Here is a 23,985-nt window from a genome sequence, read left to right on the forward strand (position 1 = left end):
AGGCAGGCAGGAAGGCAGGAAGGCAGGAAGGCAGGAAGGCAGGAAGGCAGGAAGGCAGGAAGGAAGGAAGGAAGGAAGGAAGGAAGGAAGGAAGGAAGGAAGGAAGGAAGGAAGGAAGGAAGGATCCTCAGCAATACTTCAGATCTCTAATATGTTCCTTGCCATTCACCATGCATTCTGGTGGTGGTGCTGAAACAAAACACTGCAGGTGACAGCTGAGTATGCTAGTCCATATGGAGACCATGTGCCATTTGTTTTACTGGCTGGAGATGAAGAGATTCTGTCATACAACTGGAGAACCCTTGCCCTAGTTGATGCAATGGCAGTATATACAGCTGTACAGACAGGACAACAACTATGACTCTGAAGTAAGCTAATGAAGGCTTTCTTCTACACAAATTTCATATTTGTTTGGCAAGTTTCTGCTATTTCTGCCTACAGATGCTTTGGGTTTTGTACCAATAAGCTGGGAAAATCCTAAGCACTAAGTACAAAATATGCCAGAGCTTAAAGGATCTGAAGAAGTTCACAAAAGAAGAATAAACTAAACCTGTTAATGTTAAGCCACATTTCAGGAAAGGTTAAATATCAACCCAGCCTGGGCCACCATGTAGCCAGCCTTCCCCTGGAGGCTATGAGAGGACAGGCCAGACGATGCCATGAGTGGATTCTAACTCTCTGGCAAGTCTGAAGTTATTTTGGCACCGTGTCTTTTTAGAGACTCCAGTGGATGCTAAACGACAGCTAGAAGCTCTGACTCATCCTTGTAATGATCCAACAAGCCATGAGACACCAAGCTCACACCCTCTAGCAAACATTACTGTAAGCGACCAGATCGAGGCTGATGGATGCTAAACAAATTTATAGCTGTAGTTGTCTCTATAGAAATAGATATTTTCCAAGAAACTGGGGATTTTTAAGAGAACTACTCAGCTTTCTCTGAAGTTATGTAGGTTTCTGTCAAACCAGGTACTTGTCCCTCTCTAACTGTTACCATGTCTGTTACCCTCAACCTTCTCTTGTCAGTCCTTTCAATTGTTTATATTTTACCATAGAAAGATTAAAAAAAAAAAAAAAAAGGAGGGTGGGGAGCAGGAGGGGAGAGAGAACTCATTATCAGAAGGAATGTTTACCCAAAAGTACAGAAAGGGATTTATCATCCCTGTAAACTGTAGCAATTAGGTAATGCAAAATAAGTTCTTGTCAACAGGATCAGATAATCAAGGGGTATGTTGTCACAGAGAAGTGTGGGGAAATGATGATTTGAGAGCTTTGACACCTTGTCTGACGTTTGGCCAGAGCCAGGGAGAGTTCATGGTCTGCTCTAAACTCCTAAACCTGGTGAGGGAGATTACAAGATCAGTAATGCCCAAAATAGAACTGTAGAAAATAAATCTTTGGACAACTTTCAGTCAAACTGCATACTTCCTGAAGAAGTATATTATGCCTATACTTTTATATTTAAAAGCATTTTATTAGAAACAAAGATTCATTGTACACATTTTAACAATTCCTTTCCACTCTTGCTGAAGTTTTCGTTTTTTTTTTTTCCAGGATATTGGTGTATTGTAGAGTGAGTGCAAATGCAGTGTTGGTGAAGTACAGAATTGAAAGCAGGGATAGCAGAAATGAGGCAAGAAAATAAAACCTTGAGAAAACAGTCAGCTTGTGTATCTTCATGCTCCCCTTGAAAATAAAGACAGCTCATTGTAAAGCAGCCTAGTGCTCATATTGTAGACTTACAGAATCACAGAATGGATTGGTTTGAAGGGACTTTAGAGACCATCCAGTTCCAAACTCCTGGAGCCTTCTCTTCGCTAGGTTGACCATTGACAATCTTTCAGCCTTTCTTCGCAGGAGAGGAGTCCCAGCCCAACAGATCACGTATGTCAGTGAAGCAGTACACACTGCCTGCAGCCCACTCAGGAGGAGCAAAGTAGAGCAGGGGACTGGCCCACAGCCACTGAACCAGCACAAGATCAGCAAAGCAGGATAGGCACCTCCTGACTCAGAGTTTCTGTTATGTGCCACACACACCTCAAAGGGCCCCTGAGTCTGCTGGACTAATTCAATTATTTGTTTTAGATTTTTTTTTTTTTGGGGGGGGGGTTGGGGATGGGGGGAGGAGAAAGATATATACTCTTAACACAAAGAGGAAAAATATGTTGTATGTATTTTAGCGTGAGTGATCATTTTCGGGAAATGTTTCATGATAACTCAATCGGCCGCTGGGTGTCACCCTTTATCTGAGAAAAATAGCAAATTTAAGCTGACAAGACTCATAGGATCGCTTGGGCTGGAAGGGACCCCAAGGATTATCGAGTTTCAGCACTCTTGCTGCATGCCACGCCACCAACCTCCAGATGTGGTACAAGATCAGGCTCCCAGGGCCCCATCCAACCATGTCCTCAACACCTCCAGGGACAGGGCATCCACAGCCTCTCTGGGCTGCCTGTTCCATCATTCTCATAGTAAAGAACTTTCTCCCTATGTAAAATCTAAACCTTCCCTCCTTGAACTTAAAACCATTCCCCCTTGTCCTATCACTATCTACCCTTGTGAAAAGTTGATTCCCCTTCTGTTTATAATCCCCTTTTAAATACTGGAAGGCTGCAGTGAGGTCTCCCCACATCCTTCTCTTCTCCCAGTGTAGCAGAAACATTAAGTCACTGCTTCAAACAGTGATTGAGCACCTGGTAGGAAGGCAGGATGCAGTGCACCTGGTGAATGGAAACGATGGAGCCAGAATCCCCCCCTTCCCAGATCTCATTTAAGGTTGGCAGTGAGGTAAAGGCCTCTTGCTGGTGAACTGCATACCTGAGGTCTTCTGAAGGTAAGCTGATATTTTTTTTTCCTGTGACCATAGCTATTTTATTGGAGCAAGTTCTTGTTGGAGCCTAGAACCTTGCTATTCTGCAGTCATTGCTTTATGTTGTTGTGTTGCATCAGGCTAGACAAGCCCAGCTCCCTCAGTCTGTCTACATAGGAGAAGTGTTCTAGCTCTCTGATCATCTTTGTGGCCTTTCCCTGGACACCCTCCATGTCTTTCCTGTACTGGGGGGTCCTAGACCTGAATGCAGTACTGTAGATGGAGAATCATGAGGGCAAAGTAGAGAGTGACAATTGCCTCCCAGTCTCTGCTGGCCACTTCTCTTATGATGGAGCCTATGTTACAATTGGCCTTCCAAGCTGAAAGAGCATGCTACTGTTTCATGTTTAGTTTTTCATCCTCTAGGACTCCCAGGTCCTTCTTTCAAGGAGTTCTTCCAGTATACATATCTGGGACTGCTCCAGCCCAAGTGCAAAACCTTCCATTTTGTTAAGTTGAACCTCATCAGGTTCACATGAGCCCACTTTTCAAGTTTGTCAAGGGCCTTCTGGAATGCACTTTAAGAAAATATTTCTTCACTCACAATTAAGAAACAAAGTTCTTACTTCTGTCTTATTTTCTGTCAGAGTCTGATCTCATGACATGCAGAAATATGTGGAAGGTTTCAAGATGGATTTTGTGCTTTTCAGGCATGAAAATGCATTCAACACACCCTTTAAAGTTAAAATTCTGGTCTGTCCAAACATTAACAAAATCAGTACAAGACGTTGTTCTCATATATGCTTTCAGTCCTGTGATTTCAGTGAGGGAAGTTCTTGAAAACAGTTTTATAAATACAGATATTACTATGGCTGTTTTTCAACATTTCAACCAACTATTCACGTCCTGTATCCTGTATGGTTTGAAAACTCTACAAGAAACATCCCTACGAATGCACATTTAAAAAAAATAAAATAATAATTAAAAAAAAAAATTAGAAATCTTGCTGAGTAAAATCTATGGACATTGGAAAGTCTGACTTGAGAAATTTTACTTCCTCTTTTCTCATCTAGTGAACAGGAACAGCATGTGTACGTGTTGCAAGATTTGTGCAAAATACGAATGCTCTTTATACCCTTAGACTGTAAAGGTTTAGAGAAGGGCATTTTAGGAGGATTTCTGGTAGTGTTCTGGGCTGCAAAGCTCAGATGAGCCCAGGAGAGGTAAAGGCTGCAAAGCCCGTGACCAGTTCAATGCACTGGCCTGTATTTCTGAACAAGTCCTTACGCATCTGAGAGCTGGGCAGCTTTTCAGACCCTCAATCATCGACAGACTCTGGCTGTAGCCATTATGAAGCAGCCACTAAGGCTGAGCCAGGCAGCTGCTTAACAGCAGTGTTACTGAGGAAGTGAACAGTCTGCACGTAGTGAGGATGTGCAAGTGGAGAAAACCTGCTGAGGAGGACACGCAGCACCTCTAGCTGCAACTCCTGGCTGCAGCCTCACTGGATGTCACTGTTGTGAATCTGGCAGCCCTTGGTGCCTGCTGCCTGGGCTGCTCAGGGGTTTCCATGAGGTGACACACAGGTCAGGGCAAGGTCTTCCCCTCATGAAATCCTGCAGGCCCCTTGGTGCACCTAAATAGCTCCCTTCCCCAGACAACCTGCTTGTCAGCCACAGCATCCTCCAGCTCCCACTGCAGGGTTAGCAGCAGGTGAGAAGGATCACGTCCTCCATCTGGCTCACCCACTTCACATGCAGCAGCCAAGGGCCTCTCACTTCCACCAATTGGGGAAGGCAACTGTGCAACTCCTGGCCACCAGACATACCACAGCAGGAAGGTTTAAGAACACAAAAAGATGAAACATGTATTAGGTTATCAAATTAAAGTCACACATAGCAAGTGATTAGATGTCTCCTAGAGATAACAAGGGATTTAACCCAGAATATCAGTCTTCTGAGTTTAAACGAGAAATGACCTAATTCAGTGACAGTTCTGGTAATGCAGCTCTTTCTCAATGGTTGTGCAAGTTCTGCTTCCTATTGTTCACGTGCAGTGTTACCAACTTTCTATAAATAAGAGGGGTTTTCCTGCAATGTTACCATGTGACATACTCTGAATACCTACAAAACTACTTTATAACAGCTGCAGAGAGAGAGCAAAAAGATATATTTTGTAATTTAACAGAAGAATGACAGTGATGCAACTGAGAGAACTTTTTGTAATCAAATTGTAATAGACTGAGGCATTTTTTCTGTTTTCCTGCCCTCAAAGTTGAAAGAGCTCATGATAAGAAAATATGATTGAGATATATATAACTATAGTTCAGAAAAAATGCAAAATAACACCACACAGCTTCATATGAATACAGCAGAAACAATAATATTTTAATAGTATTAAAAATCATAAAGTCAGAAGTTAACTGTTATTTTGAAGACTACCAGTGGTGAATTCCATGAAATCATTACTTAATGTGTAAATCTGGGCAAATGGAAGTTAGGGCATAGCGAAGTATGATGGATATTAAACAGGTATTATGGCTTCAACTTCCAGCTTTTACCCAGGACAGTCTCTGTCTCTGACTAAGGGAAAAGCTTGCCAGAAATGAACATAAACCTGGGATAATTAAAAGACAGGTCTGAAGGTGTAGAGATACTGTACCCTTGACATCTATTATACTGGCAAACAAATGGTTATAAACAAGAATTTTCTTCTTGTTTGCACAATTTAGTTAGATCTAAAGGAAGTAGATCCCTACCACATTTACTCCACAACAGAAAAGATTAAGGCCATTCCTGACAGCACTGAATTAATGAGTATCTTTTACTTTCAAATAGAGTTGGAATCAATGGGATACATCCAAAATTAAAGCAACTTGAGTAAAAAAAAAAAAAGTGCAGTCACTAGCAAAATTTCTCTCTCACTCTTTGTGTGATAATAACAAAACTTCTGACTACTTGCACAAGTAAAATAAGTAACAGCAATTTAGGAAGGCTTACCAACGTTTCAGGTGAGAACCTAAAAATACTGTTAAAAAAAAACAAAAAACAAACCTACAAAACTCTGATTAGCGAAAAATAATGCAAGATAGTCAAGTCACTTAATCAGACATTGAGTCATACTACTAGTAGATGTGACGTCATTTTGCTCCTCATCTGTTTCAAAGGATGTTGGCAGCTTAATGCTAATAGCTGCCCTCAGGTTGGCCCAGAAAAGAGCACGCTTACTCCTCTCCTTCGGCCACTCCAGGTAGGTTCTCTTTGCCATGAGAGCCTTCAGCTTGTGGTACCTCGCAGGGATAACATATGGAGGGATCGGCTCCAGCAAGATCAGGATTAAACTGTTGGAGTTCTCACTAAACAACTTGTGATGGGCAAAGTACAGCTCGTAGTGACACCACTCGCTCTGCACAAAGTTGGGGGACAGCACAAAGATGGACTTGTAGCTCTTCTCAATGCAGTTGATGATATTCTCCACGATGCTTTTGCCAGGGATGAAGTTCCTCTCGTGCTGACACAGCTGGATGCAGCCCTCCCCCTTCTCCAGGTTGGGGATCAGCTCGTTCTTCACCCACAACGAATCGCGTTCGCTGTACGAAATGAAGGCGTGGAACTGCAGAACGGCTTCCCGCTGCTCGGGGCAGCCGTGCCAAGCTCTCCGCTTCGTCCGCGTCCACTGCCACAGCATCCGCACGTACCACGGCACATCCAGGTAGATGCACAGGAAGGCCACCACAGCCACCAGCACCAGCGTCAGCAGCAGAGCTGTCACGAGCAGCAGAGTGGTGTTGCAGGCCAGCTCGGTCAGGTGGAAGTCCTTCAGCTGCGTGCCGCTCAGGTCTTCTGGGTACTTGCACACGTACGCCTCTGGCCAGCCGGACAGCTTGCCCCCAGACCGCCTTTCCAGGCGCAGGAAGTCCTGCAGCTCACACGAACACTTGAACGGGTTTTGCCCAGCTTGCAGCTCCTTCACGCTCAGGCAGCTCTCCAAGAAGTCGGCACTTGGCGTGAGGATCAAATTCCTCTCTACGTTCAGGATCTCCAGGCCCGCAAAGGCCCTGCACCCTGGCAGGTCGGCCAGCCTGTTGGATGCCAGGTTCAGCTCCTTCAAGGACTGCAGCTCAGCAATCCCCTTGGGGACGCTGGCAATCTGGTTGTTTTGTAGGTCCAGTTTGCTGATACGAACGGGCAAGCACTCAAACACGGACTCTGTCAGCTGGTTGGAGGACAGGTCCAGCTCTGACAGAGAATCAGTCCACTGGCAGCGCTTCTCAGCTCCACTGTTACGCAGCAAGTTGCTGCTCACGTCCAGATACCTCAGTGATTTCATATGGCTGGTCATGAAGCTCACCTTGGAAAGGCTCTTAAATTTATTCCTATTCAAAATAAGTAATTTTAAATTTGTCAGAGTGTCACAATTCTGGAACAATTCATCTGTCAGGGCATTGCGGGAAAAATTTATATACTGAAATGAGCTTGTTTTTTGGGGGCAAAGCATGTGTGGCATACATGCATCATGTATTGTCAAATTATCAATATTCAACTCTGAAAACAATCTGTACACAATCTCCTGGTTGAAATAGTACAACTTATTTCGAACACGCTCCAAAGTTAGTGCTTTCATGGAGCCACCCAAAGAAAGAAATTGTTCCAGAGGTCTTAAATAGGATACAAATTTATATTCAGTGAACTCTACCACTGGTCCCCGAAAAATCAAATTTCTCACAGTTAAGTGCTCCACAGTTGAGTCCCAAACTAGCAGAAAAATTTGCAGAATGACTGTCCATTCTAAGTCCACAGCATCAAGCATTAGCTCTGTTGCTTTGATGTTCTTCAGAAGCTCTAAAGAAGGGGAGGGAAAATCTTTGTGGCCCAAGGTGTATATTAAATTAAATATTTTTAAGTTCTCTGCAGTGCTCATTCCATCATATAAGAGGGAAAAGTTGAAGTTTTGGTCTGCTGCAAAAACAATGTGAAGGTTCCTTGTATTTAAAGCCGTTAAACTTAGAGGCTCATACAGAGAAAAGTCTTCTAAGGTTAGGAAGACAGTGTTCAGCTGCAAATGTGTCACATATCTGAAGTCTGACCTTCGTATCATCGTGGCACTTAATCCTAGGTATTCCAAATGAAACATGATCTCAAATTCCTGACAGATTGGCAAGACAGTGAACTTGTTGAAAGAAAGATCTAAGTGTCTAAGACGTGTGAGCGTTTGACAGTAAGCTGTCCAAATGTTATTGTGAGATAAATCTAAGTATTCTAAATCTTGATTAAATATGAAGACACTGAAGTCAAGCTCTGTAATCAGATTATGAGAAAGATTTACTACTTGAAGGTCAGGAAGAGAAATAAATTCCAAGTTAGTAATTTCAGAGATCCTATTATGTGATAAATCTAATACATGAGTATGGACTGGAATGTTTTTTGGAACTTTAGTTAGTAGATGTCCTGAATAGTTTGCAGTGATTTTATTTTCCACAGTTGACTGGATATTATTCCAAAATATGGATAAAAACACACAAGCAAAGACATAGATACTTGTAAGAAATCCCATTATGTGTCTCAGAATTTTCTTGGTTCTTCAGAGAAACGCAAAAGCATGTATGTTTTCTGTTCAATATGCCTCAGTAAGGAGTCCAACCTATGAGAAGAAAATATATAGATTTTCCTGAATTTTTTGAATTGTAATAAACAATTAATTCAACTAAAATAAAATATAATACAAAAACTACATAATTAAAAATATTTTTGCATATTTTCTCTAAGACATTACCAAAAAAAATATCAAAAATTCCAGTTATTGATCTTCTGAGTTAAGTAGAGACAAATTTTTATATAATGGTAGGAGAACTATTGGTGGTATGTCTGAACAGTACAGAGATGTTAAAGAATTTCTCAATTATCTTCAGAAATTATACAAATAGATATCAATATGGAGACCTTTACATGACCTTTAAAGGTCCCCTCCAACTCTAAGGATTCTTTGATTTTGTAATATATTTGGGAGTAAAGGAGAACATAGCAAGCCTCGCATGTGCTTTTTCCCTGTGCTCTGTGTCCAGACACACTTGGGGCAAACCTTCAAAAGTCCCATTGACTCCCACAGGAACCAGTGCAAAAGAAACATCTTTCCTCAAAAGAGAAAAAGGATATTCTTCACATCCCATGAGCTAAGATACGGCCATGCAAACCCTCAAAGAAACACCCCAATGAAACACAAAGACGTGTCTTTTTTTTCAGTAAGCCAAGAAGCTTGAGGAATTTTACCGTAATTTATGTGAATAAGGTAATGCCAGTGTATCTGAAAGCATACTAACAGGAAAGATACAGCATACCTGAAGACTCCCTATAAAGATTCCTTCAAAGGATTCCAAGATTTCATAGTGTCCTAAGAAATTTCCTCCATTTTTCAAACTATCCCATAGTTGACAACGAAACAGAGTCTCTTCAGGGGCTCTCATCTAGGATGAGAGACAATGATTCTAGTTCTAAAGATCAAACAGACCAGGGAGGAACATTTTTGTGGCTATGGAAAACGGTCCAGTGGAATGAATAAATGGTCAAGCCTATCAACAATCTACAAAGATGGAAAGGCATCAGTCATATTATGAAAAAATATGCGCTGGGCATTACTCTTGTGTCAAGACAGGATGATACAGAAAACACAGATGCAATAGGCAGACACCCAGAAGTACGAATGACTGAAACTCTTTCAGGAGGGAAAATGTCTTGTTTTTTTTCCTCCAATAGTTTTATTTAGGGAAAAAAAAAAAGGTTTTTAAATTATTCCCCTAGGCAATTAGGTAATATTTTATTAATAAAAACTAAATGTTCATTCTTTTATTTTTAGTTCTAGGTGTTGGTCGCTAATAACTTGTTTGCCTGATATCAAAAGTCATTCCTTCCCTTTTGAATCTCCTGCAAAGCTTCATCAAATTTTCTTTCAGAAAACTAAAGCAAAAAGATATGTAATTAACTTCACCAGGAGCACTAAAATAATGAATCATTGAAGTGTAAAGCTACCTCTACAAAATCCATGTAAAATTCAATTGAGAAGCTGAATTCAGTCTTCAGAAAGCTGTGCTAGGGTATCTGACCACAGAGATCTTAAATGAAGCTGAACTTGTCGGCCAAAGTACAATATAACTTAGAAGAAGAACCAAGACAAGGACCCAGATTTCTTCAAAGAGTAGCTGATCTTGTTCGTCAGAGTCCAGGCTGGCAAAAAACTTCTCGAATCAAAGAAACTTTGGGGAGCTGCTGAGTAAGGAAAAAAGCAAGATATTTTTCTGAAGAGAGAAAAAAAAAGGAAAACATCGTCTGGTCCATGCTCTGCTAGTAAGAGTTTAAATTTACAGTGTATACTTTTCTATACACTGCAAAAAAGGACAGCCCACACAGTATAACCCCAAAGTGTGCCAAACATAAAGAATAAAGCAGATTTGTCTGATGGAAAAATATTAAGATCAGCAGTAACCCATCCAACACTATTAAAGAATGGTATTGAATTAGAATTTGTTGAGAAACAAAATTGCCATACCAATTCTTTCTTTCTTCTATGTTGAAATTCAAGATAAAATTGAGCAATTTCACAGAAATTTCAAAAGGCAGAAGAAGCACGAGCACCTGAGATCTGGTAGATACCACAAGACATGTAACAAAAGAAAAGAAGTAAACAAAGCAGAGAATATCACCCACCTTTTATGGATTGAATTTATTTCTGAGTGAAGAGCCAGCAATTGCCTACTGCATACTCAGTTAACAACATCAAAACAGGTTTTCAAACATATGTAATCTTCAAGCTGGAGAATCTCACACAAGATGCTTGTCCCTTGACTGCTATGCCAGGAAATAAGAACAGGCTTTTATGTAGAGGCTGCATAATGCTAAGTAATAATAAAATTTCCCTGCAACGCAGGTATTAAGAGCATAATGAAAGGAAATTTTTAACAATCCAAACTCAAAGTACTTTTGCTTCTGCAACATTTAATTATCTGTATGGTTTAGGAGGAAATAAGTCTTTCTGCTGTTCTCCAAAGTAAGGTTATGTAAGTATTTCTGCATTTTTAACGTTGTCCATTTCTGTTGGTTACACAGCATATCAACTGCATCTCCTCTTTTGCATGCACAGAAAAGAGGAAGCAGAACTTTTACAGACAACTGCACTTCATATCAAAACCCTTGCCAGATCTCTACCCCTCTGAGTTGTTTCCCACAGCAGGCACATTAAGTATTGTTGCACATTAGCAGACTTAGAAGCCTAGACCTCAAAAAATATTGCTGGGTAAACCAACACAATTCAAAACTTTTACAGGTCAGTCACCTTTACATTCGATATGGCTTAGATGTTTAAACCAGGGAAACCCCACATCGTACTTTAATTCAAAAGTACTGTAAAAAAAAAAAAACAACACCACAAAAAAAACCTGCCAATGTGACAGCACAGGGGGACTACTGAATCACTGGCTGAACCTCTGCTTGAGCACCTGAGGTGAGCAATGAGTCAGCCCTGGGAGCGCAGGTGAAGGCAATTCTCCTGTGCTGCTGGAAGGGTGGAGCCTGGCTGCACCTCTCCTAGACCCTTTAGGGGCTTACTACTGAGGGGAGGGATCTCTTCTGAAGATCCGCTGTGCTGGAATTTCATAAGTGAGCCCAGGATATGGGTAAGCATCCTACCTTTTCTGCTTTGGTGTAATAGCTGTGCAGCTAAGCTCTCTGGTGTATCTCATAATTATAGCATCTGTACATTCATTGGTTGTACAAACATGAAAGCTGTAGGACAGTCATGAAGAATAAAGCAATAGAAGGCAATCTAGTGATGGAGAAATCCAATAGAGCAGTCATCCAATTAAAGGTTTGAAAAGGGGTGAGAGCCTAGTGAGCAAATCAACAGAGCAGAATCAGTCCTCTTCAGAGTCAGAATAACTGAAAACACACAATTCCCCTGAGACTCCAAACTAATTTAACATGCTTCAGTAAGATTAATTAGCAAGAAAGAAGCTGAGTAAAATAAATGAAGATTCATTTCATCTTAATGATTTTAAGATTAAATTCATGAAGTATGTAATGAATTCTTCAAGTATAAGCAAACCAGAGCATCGTGGCTGATTCTGGACTCAGTTTAGAGCTTATTCCCCACAATAAAACAGCACCTTGAAGAAGATTTAAATGCAAGAAGGCATTCAGCTGAAGAAAGCTGACAAGTATGAAAATTTATTCTAACAACTGGTGCCAGGTATACTTGAAGTTTGCAGTAGAATCCTTCTAAACTTGTCTTTTACAATTACCTTTTCAGTTTTATAAAGAAGAATGTAACCTTTTTGCTTTGCTAGAAGAAAATTTGTCTTTTATTTTAAGATTGGTGAGGACTGTTGTGCTGAAACCTGATGGCAGTAAAGCATTCTGCTGTCCCCAGTGCAGTGGATCTGAGTAACTCATTGCACGTAACACCCTGAGCCATCTGTTTCCCCAGACAAGACTGGAGATCATGAGTGCTTCTCAATAAGCAGCAAGAGTTTGATTGTCAGCTGATACTGTCTTTTCTTCATCTTAAAGGAGAAGTTGCCATTGGTGAACATTAAGAGATGAAAATGAATAGACTAAGGCTCTTGTTGACAGAGCATCATAATCCTAATCAAATTAAGAACAACATTCTGCAAACTAGTGCAGAATGCCAGTGTAATTACTGGCAGAAAAATCTTTGTTGTGTAAACAAAATCAAAAACATTGTCAGCTTTCTTCCAAATTTACTCCAGTATACACAAAGGTGCTAAAGGTACCTACATTTTTATTTGTAATATATTTAATTTCCTCTCCATCCTTCTCTATCAGACCTTAAGGTACATTTAAAACTGTCTTTAAATTAGAGAAATTTGTACCATAAGGAAAATTGTGGAAAGAGTTGTTAAAATAAAACCAACACTCCTAAATACTTCTGTTAATTCCTTAAGGGCAGTGCATGATGTTATTTTTCCTAATGCATTCAGGAAAGCTTTGTTTGAGGGTGGTTTCTGTTTACTGATTAAGTCATTTTACATGATATGAAAAGAAAGCAGTGTATTTCTGTCCATGCATTTTGACTGTAGCAGCTAAATACCATCCTTTGTCCTGAACATACCCTTACTCACACAGATATCTCATTGTATTTCTGAAGTTTATGCTGCTGCTATTTTCTGGTGTGTTTTTATTTTGTTTTTGTAACTGATATTACCAATGAGTAATCTTCCAACCAATCTTCCTCAAGGTGCATTTCACACTTCTGCCTATGTATTGTATTTGCTAAACTAGAGAGGAACAGCAGCTACACTCAGCTGGATTTCAGAGGCTACTTAGGATTGGTTCTGTCCCTGAATGATTGACAAATCTCTCCAATGGGAACAGCTAAAGGTAACTTGCAAAGCACTGAGTTAAAACATAGTCAAAGCAGTTGGAGTCATCCAAACATTTACTAAATGTTAATACAATTCTTAGAAGTTGTTAGTAGCTAGGTTGATGTCCATATCAAGGACCTTAATTTCAGTGGCAGCTCTTTCATTGTCATAACTTACTCCCATGTGTCATTTTGGCAAACTGAATGCTAATGCCACCGCAAGTCAAACTGTGATATTGGTGCATTTAATGCCCAAGCCTATGTTGTTTGGGCATAGACAGATACAAGGAACAAAGCATGGAAGTCAAACTGTGTTCCCCATAACAAAGATCCGCCTTGTAGAAAACAGAGCTTTCTCATTTATTGGTTTGTCAGTACTGCTTTCCCTCAAATAAGCAGTGACTGACTGAACATGATCATTACAGGAACTCTTGGTTAAGGTTGCTGAAAGGAAAAAAAAAAATAAATGTATTGACCTGAAACACTGAGTAAAAAAATTGGTTTTGGGATGGGCTTTAAACCTTCCATTCAGCAGAATGCCTCATATCCCATGGAATCCCCCTTTTCCCTCTCAAGCACTTTTCCTTGGTCTAATTTGCTGCAGTTGAGCTTCAGTGATGGTGCTTAGTAATGTTTCTAAGACAAAAAATAGCTGAGCTCTTAGCAGGGCAGCCCCCAAGTGCATCCTGACTTTCATTCTGTTGTGGTTTGGTTTGCCCTATACACACAAATTAAACATATGTAAAATCTTATTTGCTTCATTCTGCACACTTCCTGGGTTTTGAAGGGTGAAGTCCTATGTTATCAGTTCTCTCTGTTGATATTAATGTAATAATAGCAACAAATAAAATAGCATTCCCGCTAGTCACTGCGATGACTAGCCAAATGCCAGGAATCTGCTGATATGGTATCTGACATCAGAAAATATTTACATACACCCTTTTCTGATATGTGGAGTGCATTAGTTACAGCTTTCTGTGTAAAACCAGCCACAAATACACATAACTTATGTGCATGGAAAAGGGCAGTTAGCTCCCCAAATGCAAAGATATTAGCGCCAGCAGAGAGGGTGATGTGGGGTGTGAGGTCAACACATGGCCCTATGCATGTGAAAATATTCTTCTTGGACTGAAACTGTTTTTATATAAAGTTTTCAGAGTATGGCACAGGCTAAAATAATTGTTAGGAATATCCTGATATATCCCTAGGGAAATCTTCTCCGCTGCAGAACCTGAGAAGCTAGATGCAGCAATTCACAGCATGTGCAGCTGTTTTGCCAGTTATCTAACACACAGCACGGACAAGAGCATAACAGTATGAGAACTTCTGATTTCAAAGTACCAGATTTAATATTTCTCCACTCTTATCACAAGCCTCCTTTTCCAACACTATTCACTTGAGGATATAGGACATATATTACAGACGGTAATTACATATTTTGGTTTGATCACATCAGCTGTCTTGCCAGAGGTGTATCTAGTTCACAAGTTCTTTTCAAAATGGTAAGCAAACCCCAGCTAAAATCTTCCACTCCTAAAAGATATATTTTCCAACATCAGGTGTGTGCTCTCATCTGAGCAGCACGAAGGACTCCAAGCGCATTCTGCACTTTCCGAGGACATTCCCCCCTCTGCCAGCCAACAGAAGAAGCCAACTGAATTCTTGGTTTCAGTGACTGCTGACTGAAACTCTGAAGCTTTTGAAGCTGCAAACGAAATGGGCAAATCATACTAAGGCTGTTCATCTTCAGTTGCCTGAAGATTATATGGGTCATACACTGAAGCACTAGTTGGAGGGGATGGAGGATGTACAGAAAATATTTTGCTCCACATTCCTGAATGAAATGCTTGCAATTTGGTAGTAGATTTGTTGTATTAATTTTGAGGCTAAATGGAACAAGACATAAAAGCTTCAAATTTGGTCTTGCCCTACAAATCCTTAGAGAGTTGTTCATAGTTCTTGATTTCAAGCCAAGAGATCTCAGCCTGCTCAGACCTCATTAAAAAAGTCACAATTAAAATATTTTGCAAATAATAATTGAAGATGGAAGGTGATGAAAATGCAGACATTCAAAAAGGATTTCATTTCAACATATCTTTTTTCTAGGAAAGTTTTCTACGAAATTTTTTGGAAACTATAATTTCCTGGTATTTGATCATCTAAGTCTAATATTCAAGATGGCAAACGTTTGTCCTTCTAGGGACAAAGAGGAAACATGATGATCTTCAGCAGTTTTGAATGTTTGTTGGAATCCAGCTATGTTTTCTTGAAGACAAAACACCAAAAATACAGGTAAAGTGGCCTGCAATACTCCTATACAGGACAGCAACTTTGTTCTTCTGATTCCACATATAGAGGGTCTTATCAGTCGTCCCAATACATTGCAAATTTTTTCGGTCTCTGACAGGTTACTGCTTTTCTGATTAGGAAGGCATAGCTGTGCTGCAAAAGATACTGTTTCCACTGTAAACAACAGATTCTTAGAATCACGGAATCATCGATGTTGGAAAAGACCTTCAAGATCAAGTCCAAGTTTCAGCTTGACTTACCAAGTCCTGTGCAAAAACCATGTCCTTTAGAGCCTTTGTGGAGAAAAGAAGCAGATCACAGCCTGATCAGGCAAATAGCCCATGAGGAAGAGCTAATGTTAGCTCGAGAATACAAGTAAACTGCCTCTAGCTTCTGTATGCAGAAGAAACTTGTTTGTGAGAAACTGCTCCGTAGCTTTAACTAAGTCTCCCTGCTTCCTGTAAATGGCCTTGACTGTCCTGATATGTGATGCTTTATTGTCTCCAGACGTTAATACATATATGGCCATGGTAATAACGATGACTAGCAGACACCTTGCAAGACTGCTGCCACCAGTATCTACTGGGGGTAATCCCAGGGTGGACACTATTGGTTAGCCACAGTTGGTAATGATAACTTGGTGAAGACAGACTGTCCAACTGTCCCCAGTAATGTCTATTAAACTGATGAATGTTAACTTGCCTCTGTGTACACTGAGTCTTGCTGAATGGCATGAGATTAGACTCAGCTCATTGATTCAGCCTGTCTAGATCTCTCCACGCAGCTTTCCTAGCATGAAGCAGTATTACAATTCTGCCTAACTCAGTGTAATCTGTGAACGTGCTGAGGGTACACTCAATCCCCTCATCCAGATCACAGACAAAAACATGAAACAAAACTGGCCCTAACACTGAGCCCTGGGAATGCAACCGGTGAGCAGGCACCAAGTGGAATGAGCTCCAGTCACTGTGACCCTTGGAGCCTGGTCATCCAGCCAGATCTTCACCCAGCAAACCATGCTTCTGTCCAAGCCATGAGCAGCCAACCTCTCCAGAATACTCTGGGAAACAGTGTCAAACACTTCACTAAAATCCACGTAAAAATCACATCCACAGCCTTTCTCTCATCTACTACGCAGATCATCTCATCATAGAAGGAGATCACATTGTTGTGATAATACGCTTAAAATGAGATACATGTATGGGAAAAAAAAAAAGTATAAAGCTAAAGAAAAGGAGGAAGTAGAGAAGTCAAAAGTTTCTCAAGATGCAGCCATTGATAATGAAGGCAATTCTTGTGACACCCTCACAGTTTCCTTCATCAAGAGAACTCTTTGGATCAAGATGATACCAGGAGCCTGTCACAGCATGGGAATTACAACTCTGTCCAGTCACTATTACTTCTTGGCAGCAAACATGAAAAGGAAAACTAGCTCATCCATCTCTTTTCTTTTTAAGGAAAAAATCTCTCTTCTTTCCTCATCCAGTCCTCCTTTCTGACCGTGCCTGTCCCCTTGTGCTAGATATTCACAGTCCTACACCTGGGTCCCATGCTGTAAATTTCACAGTCTGAGAAAACATCACCCAGGAACCATTTCAAATGCTGAACTTCTAGACATCTTCACAGGATGCATAATTTTTCTCCTTGCAAATTAATTTTGATGTGAAGTCTTATGACCAAGATGTCAAAACTTTGTGATTAATGTAGAACTCCTAAGTCACCAGCAATTCAGGCACTCTTCTACATGACTGCTTCAGATTTCATTCTGTTGAGAGAACCAGTATTACAATATTTCAACGACGGTTTCAAAATCCCTACCCAAAAGCTATCATTCTGCCCATTTCAAGTAAGTTGCAGTAAACCAGGCTAAATTTTTCATATGGTGACAAAGCATAAGCAACTATGTAGAAACAAAGTTTTATAATACAAAGTGAAACATATTGAAAATCAATGAAAATCATGAAGTATTTATTGGTTAAAAAAAAAAAAACAAACAAAAAATTCAAGGAGAAAAAGATACTGCATTATAAAGACTTTTAGTATCTTCACATTTCTGTTCTGTTCTGTTCAACAGGCACTGACAGATTAATGCTAATAGCTGCCCTCAGGTTGGCCCAGAAAAGAGCACGCTTACTCCTCTCCTTCGGCCACTCCAGGTAGGTTCTCTTTGCCATGAGAGCCTTCAGCTTGTGGTACCTCGCAGGGATAACATATGGAGGGATCGGCTCCAGCAAGATCAGGATTAAACTGTTGGAGTTCTCACTAAACAACTTGTGATGGGCAAAGTACAGCTCGTAGTGACACCACTCGCTCTGCACAAAGTTGGGGGACAGCACAAAGATGGACTTGTAGCTCTTCTCAATGCAGTTGATGATATTCTCCACGATGCTTTTGCCAGGGATGAAGTTCCTCTCGTGCTGACACAGCTGGATGCAGCCCTCCCCCTTCTCCAGGTTGGGGATCAGCTCGTTCTTCACCCACAACGAATCGCGTTCGCTGTACGAAATGAAGGCGTGGAACTGCAGAACGGCTTCCCGCTGCTCGGGGCAGCCGTGCCAAGCTCTCCGCTTCGTCCGCGTCCACTGCCACAGCATCCGCACGTACCACGGCACATCCAGGTAGATGCACAGGAAGGCCACCACAGCCACCAGCACCAGCGTCAGCAGCAGAGCTGTCACGAGCAGCAGAGTGGTGTTGCAGGCCAGCTCGGTCAGGTGGAAGTCCTTCAGCTGCGTGCCGCTCAGGTCTTCTGGGTACTTGCACACGTACGCCTCTGGCCAGCCGGACAGCTTGCCCCCAGACCGCCTTTCCAGGCGCAGGAAGTCCTGCAGCTCACACGAACACTTGAACGGGTTTTGCCCAGCTTGCAGCTCCTTCACGCTCGGGCAGCTCTCCAAGAAGTCGGCACTTGGCGTGAGGATCAAATTCCTCTCTACGTTCAGGATCTCCAGGCCCGCAAAGGCCCTGCACCCTGGCAGGTCGGCCAGCCTGTTGGATGCCAGGTTCAGCTCCTTCAAGGACTGCAGCTCAGCAATCCCCTTGGGGACGCTGGCAATCTGGTTGTTTTGTAGGTCCAGTTTGCTGATACGAACAGGCAAGCACTCAAACACGGACTCTGTCAGCTGGTTGGAGGACAGGTCCAGCTCTGACAGAGAATCAGTCCACTGGCAGCGCTTCTCAGCTCCACTGTTACGCAGCAAGTTGCTGCTCACGTCCAGATACCTCAGTGATTTCATACGGCTGGTCATGAAGCTCACCTTGGAAAGGCTCTCAAATTTATTCCTTTTCAAAATAAATGTCTCCAGTTGAATTAGTTTGTCACAGTTCTGAAAAAGCAGATCTGTTAAATCATTCTTTGCAAAATTTACATACCTAAAAGGACTGTCAGATGAAGGACATACCATGTGAATTAACTCAGAATCAGCTATTGTCAAGGCTTCGATGTTCATGTTTGCAAATATGTTATAAATGTCATCCTGTGAAAAGAATAGATCTGTGACTAAAACCTTATTCAGTGCAAGTGCTTTCATGGAAGTATCTGAATAGTCGAAGCGAGAACTTACGACGTTCCCCAGTTGTATTAAGTTGTTGATACTGAAGTATTCAATGGATGAGTGCCATACTGTCTGGAGTACTTCAATAAAAGCTTCCCAGTACACTGACATATTCGTCAGTGTCAGATTTTGTAGCCTGGAGCCTTTTCTAAAATTAGATAATAAAGTTATTAAGTTTTGTACATCGTCTTTTGTGATTTCCGACAATGATAGGCTTTCCGTAGTATTTTCTATCACAACCCAACCAAAATTAGCTTCAGACTGATGATTACTTGTATATGAGGGTGGAAGGCTGACGTTTTTTTTGTCCAAACTATCTTGTAGAAAATTGTTAGGAACAGATGTAAAGAGTTCATTTTTCATAGCCAGGCCAATATTGTTCCAAAAAGTGAATGCAAACAGACAGTTGTAAATAAAAAAGTTCCTGAGGTATCTCATGTTCTCTGCCATACTGCTTTATGGTTCCTTGGAGATGCTCAATACTTACACATCCATCTGTTCTAATCCTGCAACAACAACAACAACGGTTATATCATTAAGCAGCTATTCAATAGGTATCATGGAGATTGATTTTTTTAAGGTTCCAATTTGCTATCTCTCCCCTGGACTCAGAGAACAATGAAGGGACTTATGATCTCAGGAAAGACTTTATTAAGTGACTACTGTAGTTTCTATTTGGCAAAATCTGCCATGTTTAATAAAAAGTCTGCTTCTTTCAAAATGTATCTGATTTCATAGGTGTTAATTTTTCCTGCTTACTTATGGAATTATTGCTGTCATTCAATGTACTACATAGGCTCCTCACAACTCCAGGACACTCTAACAGGAAAGTACAACATTTGAGGTCGGTATGGTCATCCTCTATTAAAGGATATGAACTAGACTCAGCAGACTTTTTTTTTTAACATACACTTGCGTCTACAAAACCTACACTGAAACAGAACTCATAATGACTCTAAAATGAGACAGTAATAGCTGCCATTCATTGGAGGAATATAACCTCTGTACCATTAACCATTCCACAGGCTTTCTTAGAATTGCACTACTGAGCCTACAATGCACATTCTCGACATCACACAGCCCATATTAAGATATCTCAACACTGAAATAGCTGGCAGTCCACTAATTTCTACTTCTGTAGAGAATGCATGAAACTAGACTTGAAAACTGTCAAGACATAACAAGGTAGCACAGCATAACTTGTCCAGCCTTTTTCCAAATTTCCTTTTGAAAAATTACATTCAATTTCACCATCTTAGCCCTCAAAACACATTTGGGCAAGTGCAGAGAACAAAAAATAATCACCACTCTCTAGTCTGTTCTTTTGACTGCTTGGGGAACATTACTCCTAATGGAGTAATGGGAGTGGCATGGAAGAAATCATACTTTGTAGTAACATCTTTTTTTCGTTCAAAGTGTATCTTAAAATCCTTAAACTTGACAAACGCAGTGCTTGCAAGATACATGCAGATAAGCAATTCAGTAGACTACGGAAATCAAATTCACGGGGAGAACCTGTCCTGTTGTTTAAAGAGAGATCAAAAGTGGGACTTGAAGAGTTCGTCCTATAAGAGCTCCATATAAAGTGACTAACTTCCACGTAAGAAATAACACAGAATGCATTAAGCTATGATCATTAAGTATAAAGACACGCACTTTGAAAGTTATCAGTATCACAAAACTCAAGTGCTAAAAGTATCTTTCATAACGATGAAACATACTATCAGTTAGACCTAATTTTAACTGAAAGAAAACTACTTCAATTATAACACCATGACCCCCTTCACTATGACCGTGGTACAAATACAAAAAGAATTCTATTTGGCCAGCTTCTCTGGACAAATTTACTGACCAAAAAAACCATTCACTCTCATTTTTTACCCACATGCTTATCATACATCTGCTAATAAACTTTTATGAAAAACATGGTCTAATTTCAAATAAGATGCAGAATATAAAAGTAGGCTGTTTCGCTAATTAGAAAAAGCATAAATCCAATAAAAAACAATAAAAAAATCCAATAAAAAAATTTCTTACCTGAAATCCCCGCTCTCATAAAAAGCAGAAAAGGTGTTCAGGAAAAGACAAAGAGAAAACTTCCTGTAATTCTATCCTTTTCTGTAATAGTACTTTAAAACACCCACACTTTTTATAAAACTTGTTTGTGCCACCTATTGACAGTTTGAGAAATAACATTTCTGTTTCTCCAGATGTTTTTTCACATACAGCACTAATATAACTTCCCCATTATTTAGTTGTTATTTGACTGGGTGTTTTCATGCTTTGTGGTAAGGTAAGCAGGAAAAAAAAAAAAAAAAAACCCACAGTATTTGTACCAATTTTCTTTCTTCATCACATCAATACAAAAGTAGGCACTTCTTTTGAGCAAGTTTGACACCAGAGTTCAAACATCTCCATCTCTTAATAGTGATCAAGGTCTTTGTATTACACTGATCATTTTTTTTTCACTTAGCTCTACTTATTAATTGACAAGTTATTATCAAAGCTGGTTTTTAAAAGCATTATTTGCCTTATTTTAATTCCCACTTAAGGGTAGAAGAAGAATCTCTCTCCCATTCCAGCAGTGTTGTAACTGAGTTAAATAGTGGACATGGAACTTTTGAATTAAAACAGAGGAACAAGTTGAGTACTGAATGCCCAAGCACTTGTGTTATTGTCCTGGCAAAGACATATACCAGCCTCTCTGTATTTCCATGTAACATTAGTTAGAAATTCCATCTTAGGAAGGTCTAAATATGGTTTAACCGAGGAACTCATCTTCCTTTTTGGCACAGCATGCTACAGTGTATGCACGATTCAGCACTTTGGTGATTCAGTAAGCAAAGGAAATCATTTTTAATATTACTTTCTCATTTTACAGCAGATTCTATATGCCATTCTTCCTTTCTCAGCTTCAAGTGAAAAGAAGTAATCCACAAAAGAAAGGGAAAGATAGGACCAACAGCACACGGCAGAATACAAAAAATTCATACTCTCATTCTCGTGCTGATAAGCCTTATGGTGGCACTCCTCAGCTCTTCCTCCATAACTGTTGATTACAGACAAGAGTATTCAAATCTGATTTACAAGTGACACTTCGTGATACTGTTACTTACAAGCCACGCTATTGCCTGCTCCTATCTGAAAAGATATAATCTTACAAGCCTTCAGTCTTACCAAACACGCACTCCTGTTTTGGAATGTAACAGCACAACAAACTGAACATGCAAACATATCACTCTAATGAGTACAGGATCAGACATATTTTCAGTTAACATGTAAGAACTGTTCCATAAATTAGGGCCTGTTACTGCCACTGGCATAGTCTGAGATCTCCAGCTCTGCATACATTCTACTAAGATAGGTTTAAGCATACATTAAACAGAAAAATAAGCATTTTACTATGAATTGCATGCCATTAGCTCTCATACTTACCACTCTTGTGCAGTCACTAGAAGAAGATGAATACGTTGCCCAAATGTTATGCATACTTCTGTGCCTTGATAAACGTAATCAGATTAAGTCACACAACAAATTTGTGTCCTTCCATCTTTTCTTTAAACTTCTATATCCACTAAAGGGCAAGTATTTTTCAGAGATCCCTTCCAATCTCTATGATTCTGTGATTTTTCTCTGAAACCTATCAAGGGCCCTTTTAGAAGGCAACAGCACTCAACTTAGATAACAAACTTCAGTGAAATCCAGGGTGGAGAAGAGAGGTTCCATCCTTATTGCTCCTTTCCCATATTAACTTTTTGTTGCAAAAACCATTTGTGACATCACTGCAAAGAAAAAAATACAAGTGAAATTCATTACCAGCAAGTGAAAGAAAAAGAAAACTTACTGTAAAATGCAAGTGCTAAATTCAAACAAGTCAGTCAGCAGTTCGAGAAACTAACACACCCTTCTAGCCCACAGGCATACACAAACATTTATAATGTTAATTCATCCTTAACAAACAACTTTCTATGACAGTATTCATTAATACCGTCTTCCATTTCTAAAACGTGCATGGACTTATACAGAATCTGCAAACTGGCACTTTAAGATCCGTTTCATAGTCCAAATTATATTACACGATGAGGAAAAAGCCATCTCCAGCCGCCGAGCTTCATCCATTAGAATTCTTCCTAAGACAACGCTTTACTCTTCCGCAGATACTATTAAAAAGCAGAGGCAAACCCTCAGGATTACTCCAGAGTTCTCAATGAATACATCTACTGTATTAACGTGGAAGGCACCAGAGTGCCCAGCACGCCCCGATAATTGTAGTCTCACTGAAACTCCTCAAAAATCAGTGCGTGCCTTAGCGATACAGGCGTTCGTCCTGCTGTCAGCCACCTTCACAGGAAGCTTCAGAGATCTGCTTGGTAAGGGCGTCGGTCACGCGGCTCTAATCCCTAGCTGTGAAGCAACCCTCCGAGAAATCGTGTTTGTTTTGTGGCCTCCCATAGAGGCTCTCCTCAGTGATTCATAGGATGTGTTATGCTTCCTGGGGCAACAGCGAATAACTTTATTCAGAAAAGGAAGTCTGGCGGCAGAAGCGACGCGGCAATGAACCCTGGAAGTACTGATCGCAGCGAAAGGCACGCTTTGCCCTAAGAGGAGGCAAGAAAAAATAAAAAAAGAGGAAAAGCCGTGAGGGGCACTGCTGCAAGTTTGCGGGCACGCCTCCGAGCGGCCGCCGCTGTTTAACTCTGCAGCCACTCACTTCCATCATCTTTGTTTTGAGGAAGGATCAAACTTTCCGTGAACAAGTAAATGAACAGACGGATTGCAGCCTAGTGGCTGCACTCGGTGGTGCTCGCAACACTTCAGCATGCTTTATAGCCCCGGCGCTGCCGCACTCTTCCCCCGTCGGCCCCCTCGGGGTCGTGGCGGCCGCGGCGGGACGGCGCAGCGCACCCGGCCGGCAGCCGGCACCTCGCGGCGGCCCCTCCGCTACAGACGGCCGCCTCGGAGGGA

General features: G+C 40.8%; 3 protein-coding genes and 1 long non-coding RNA gene across 4 annotated transcripts in view; 1 reads left to right on the forward strand and 3 right to left on the reverse strand.

The window, feature by feature from the left end:
* Positions 1-5,606: 5,606 nt before the first annotated feature.
* LOC128079974 (toll-like receptor 1) lies at positions 5,607-11,110 on the reverse strand. Its single transcript, XM_052681735.1, has 2 exons — positions 10,507-11,110; positions 5,607-8,449 (listed from the first exon to the last, which is right to left on the reverse strand). Exon 2 carries the CDS (start codon positions 8,360-8,362, stop codon positions 5,906-5,908), a length of 2,457 nt encoding a protein of 818 aa, XP_052537695.1. The 5' UTR covers positions 8,363-8,449; positions 10,507-11,110; the 3' UTR covers positions 5,607-5,905.
* Positions 11,111-11,413: 303 nt separating this feature from the next.
* On the forward strand, positions 11,414-14,947 carry LOC128079984 (uncharacterized). The gene is made up of 3 exons (XR_008206409.1): positions 11,414-11,471; positions 13,052-13,194; positions 14,737-14,947. It is a non-coding gene; the product is annotated as an uncharacterized LOC128079984 (long non-coding RNA).
* RPL9 (ribosomal protein L9) overlaps positions 12,275-23,985 on the reverse strand; it is a 228,772-nt gene continuing 217,061 nt past the window's right edge. Inside the window, exon 8 of the mRNA XM_052681758.1 lies at positions 12,275-12,284. The gene's annotated coding sequence lies outside the window, so the exon portion shown is untranslated. The remainder of the gene's footprint in view (positions 12,285-23,985) is intronic.
* Positions 17,418-23,847, reverse strand: LOC128079976 (toll-like receptor 1). The gene is made up of 3 exons (XM_052681743.1): positions 23,732-23,847; positions 22,456-23,618; positions 17,418-19,526 (listed from the first exon to the last, which is right to left on the reverse strand). Exon 3 carries the CDS (start codon positions 19,468-19,470, stop codon positions 17,512-17,514), a length of 1,959 nt encoding a protein of 652 aa, XP_052537703.1. The 5' UTR covers positions 19,471-19,526; positions 22,456-23,618; positions 23,732-23,847; the 3' UTR covers positions 17,418-17,511.

This window comes from Tympanuchus pallidicinctus, unplaced genomic scaffold, assembly GCF_026119805.1.
Source record: "Tympanuchus pallidicinctus isolate F22 unplaced genomic scaffold, pur_lepc_1.0 scaffold2, whole genome shotgun sequence".
Taxonomy (NCBI): Eukaryota; Metazoa; Chordata; class Aves; order Galliformes; family Phasianidae; genus Tympanuchus; species Tympanuchus pallidicinctus.

What these genes read in the sequence shown, in the direction of transcription:
- LOC128079976 (XM_052681743.1), bottom strand. Translation starts at nt 19,470, where the DNA reads ATGGCAGAGAACATGAGATACCTCAGGAACTTTTTTATTTACAACTGT.
- LOC128079974 (XM_052681735.1), bottom strand. Translation starts at nt 8,362, where the DNA reads ATGGGATTTCTTACAAGTATCTATGTCTTTGCTTGTGTGTTTTTATCC.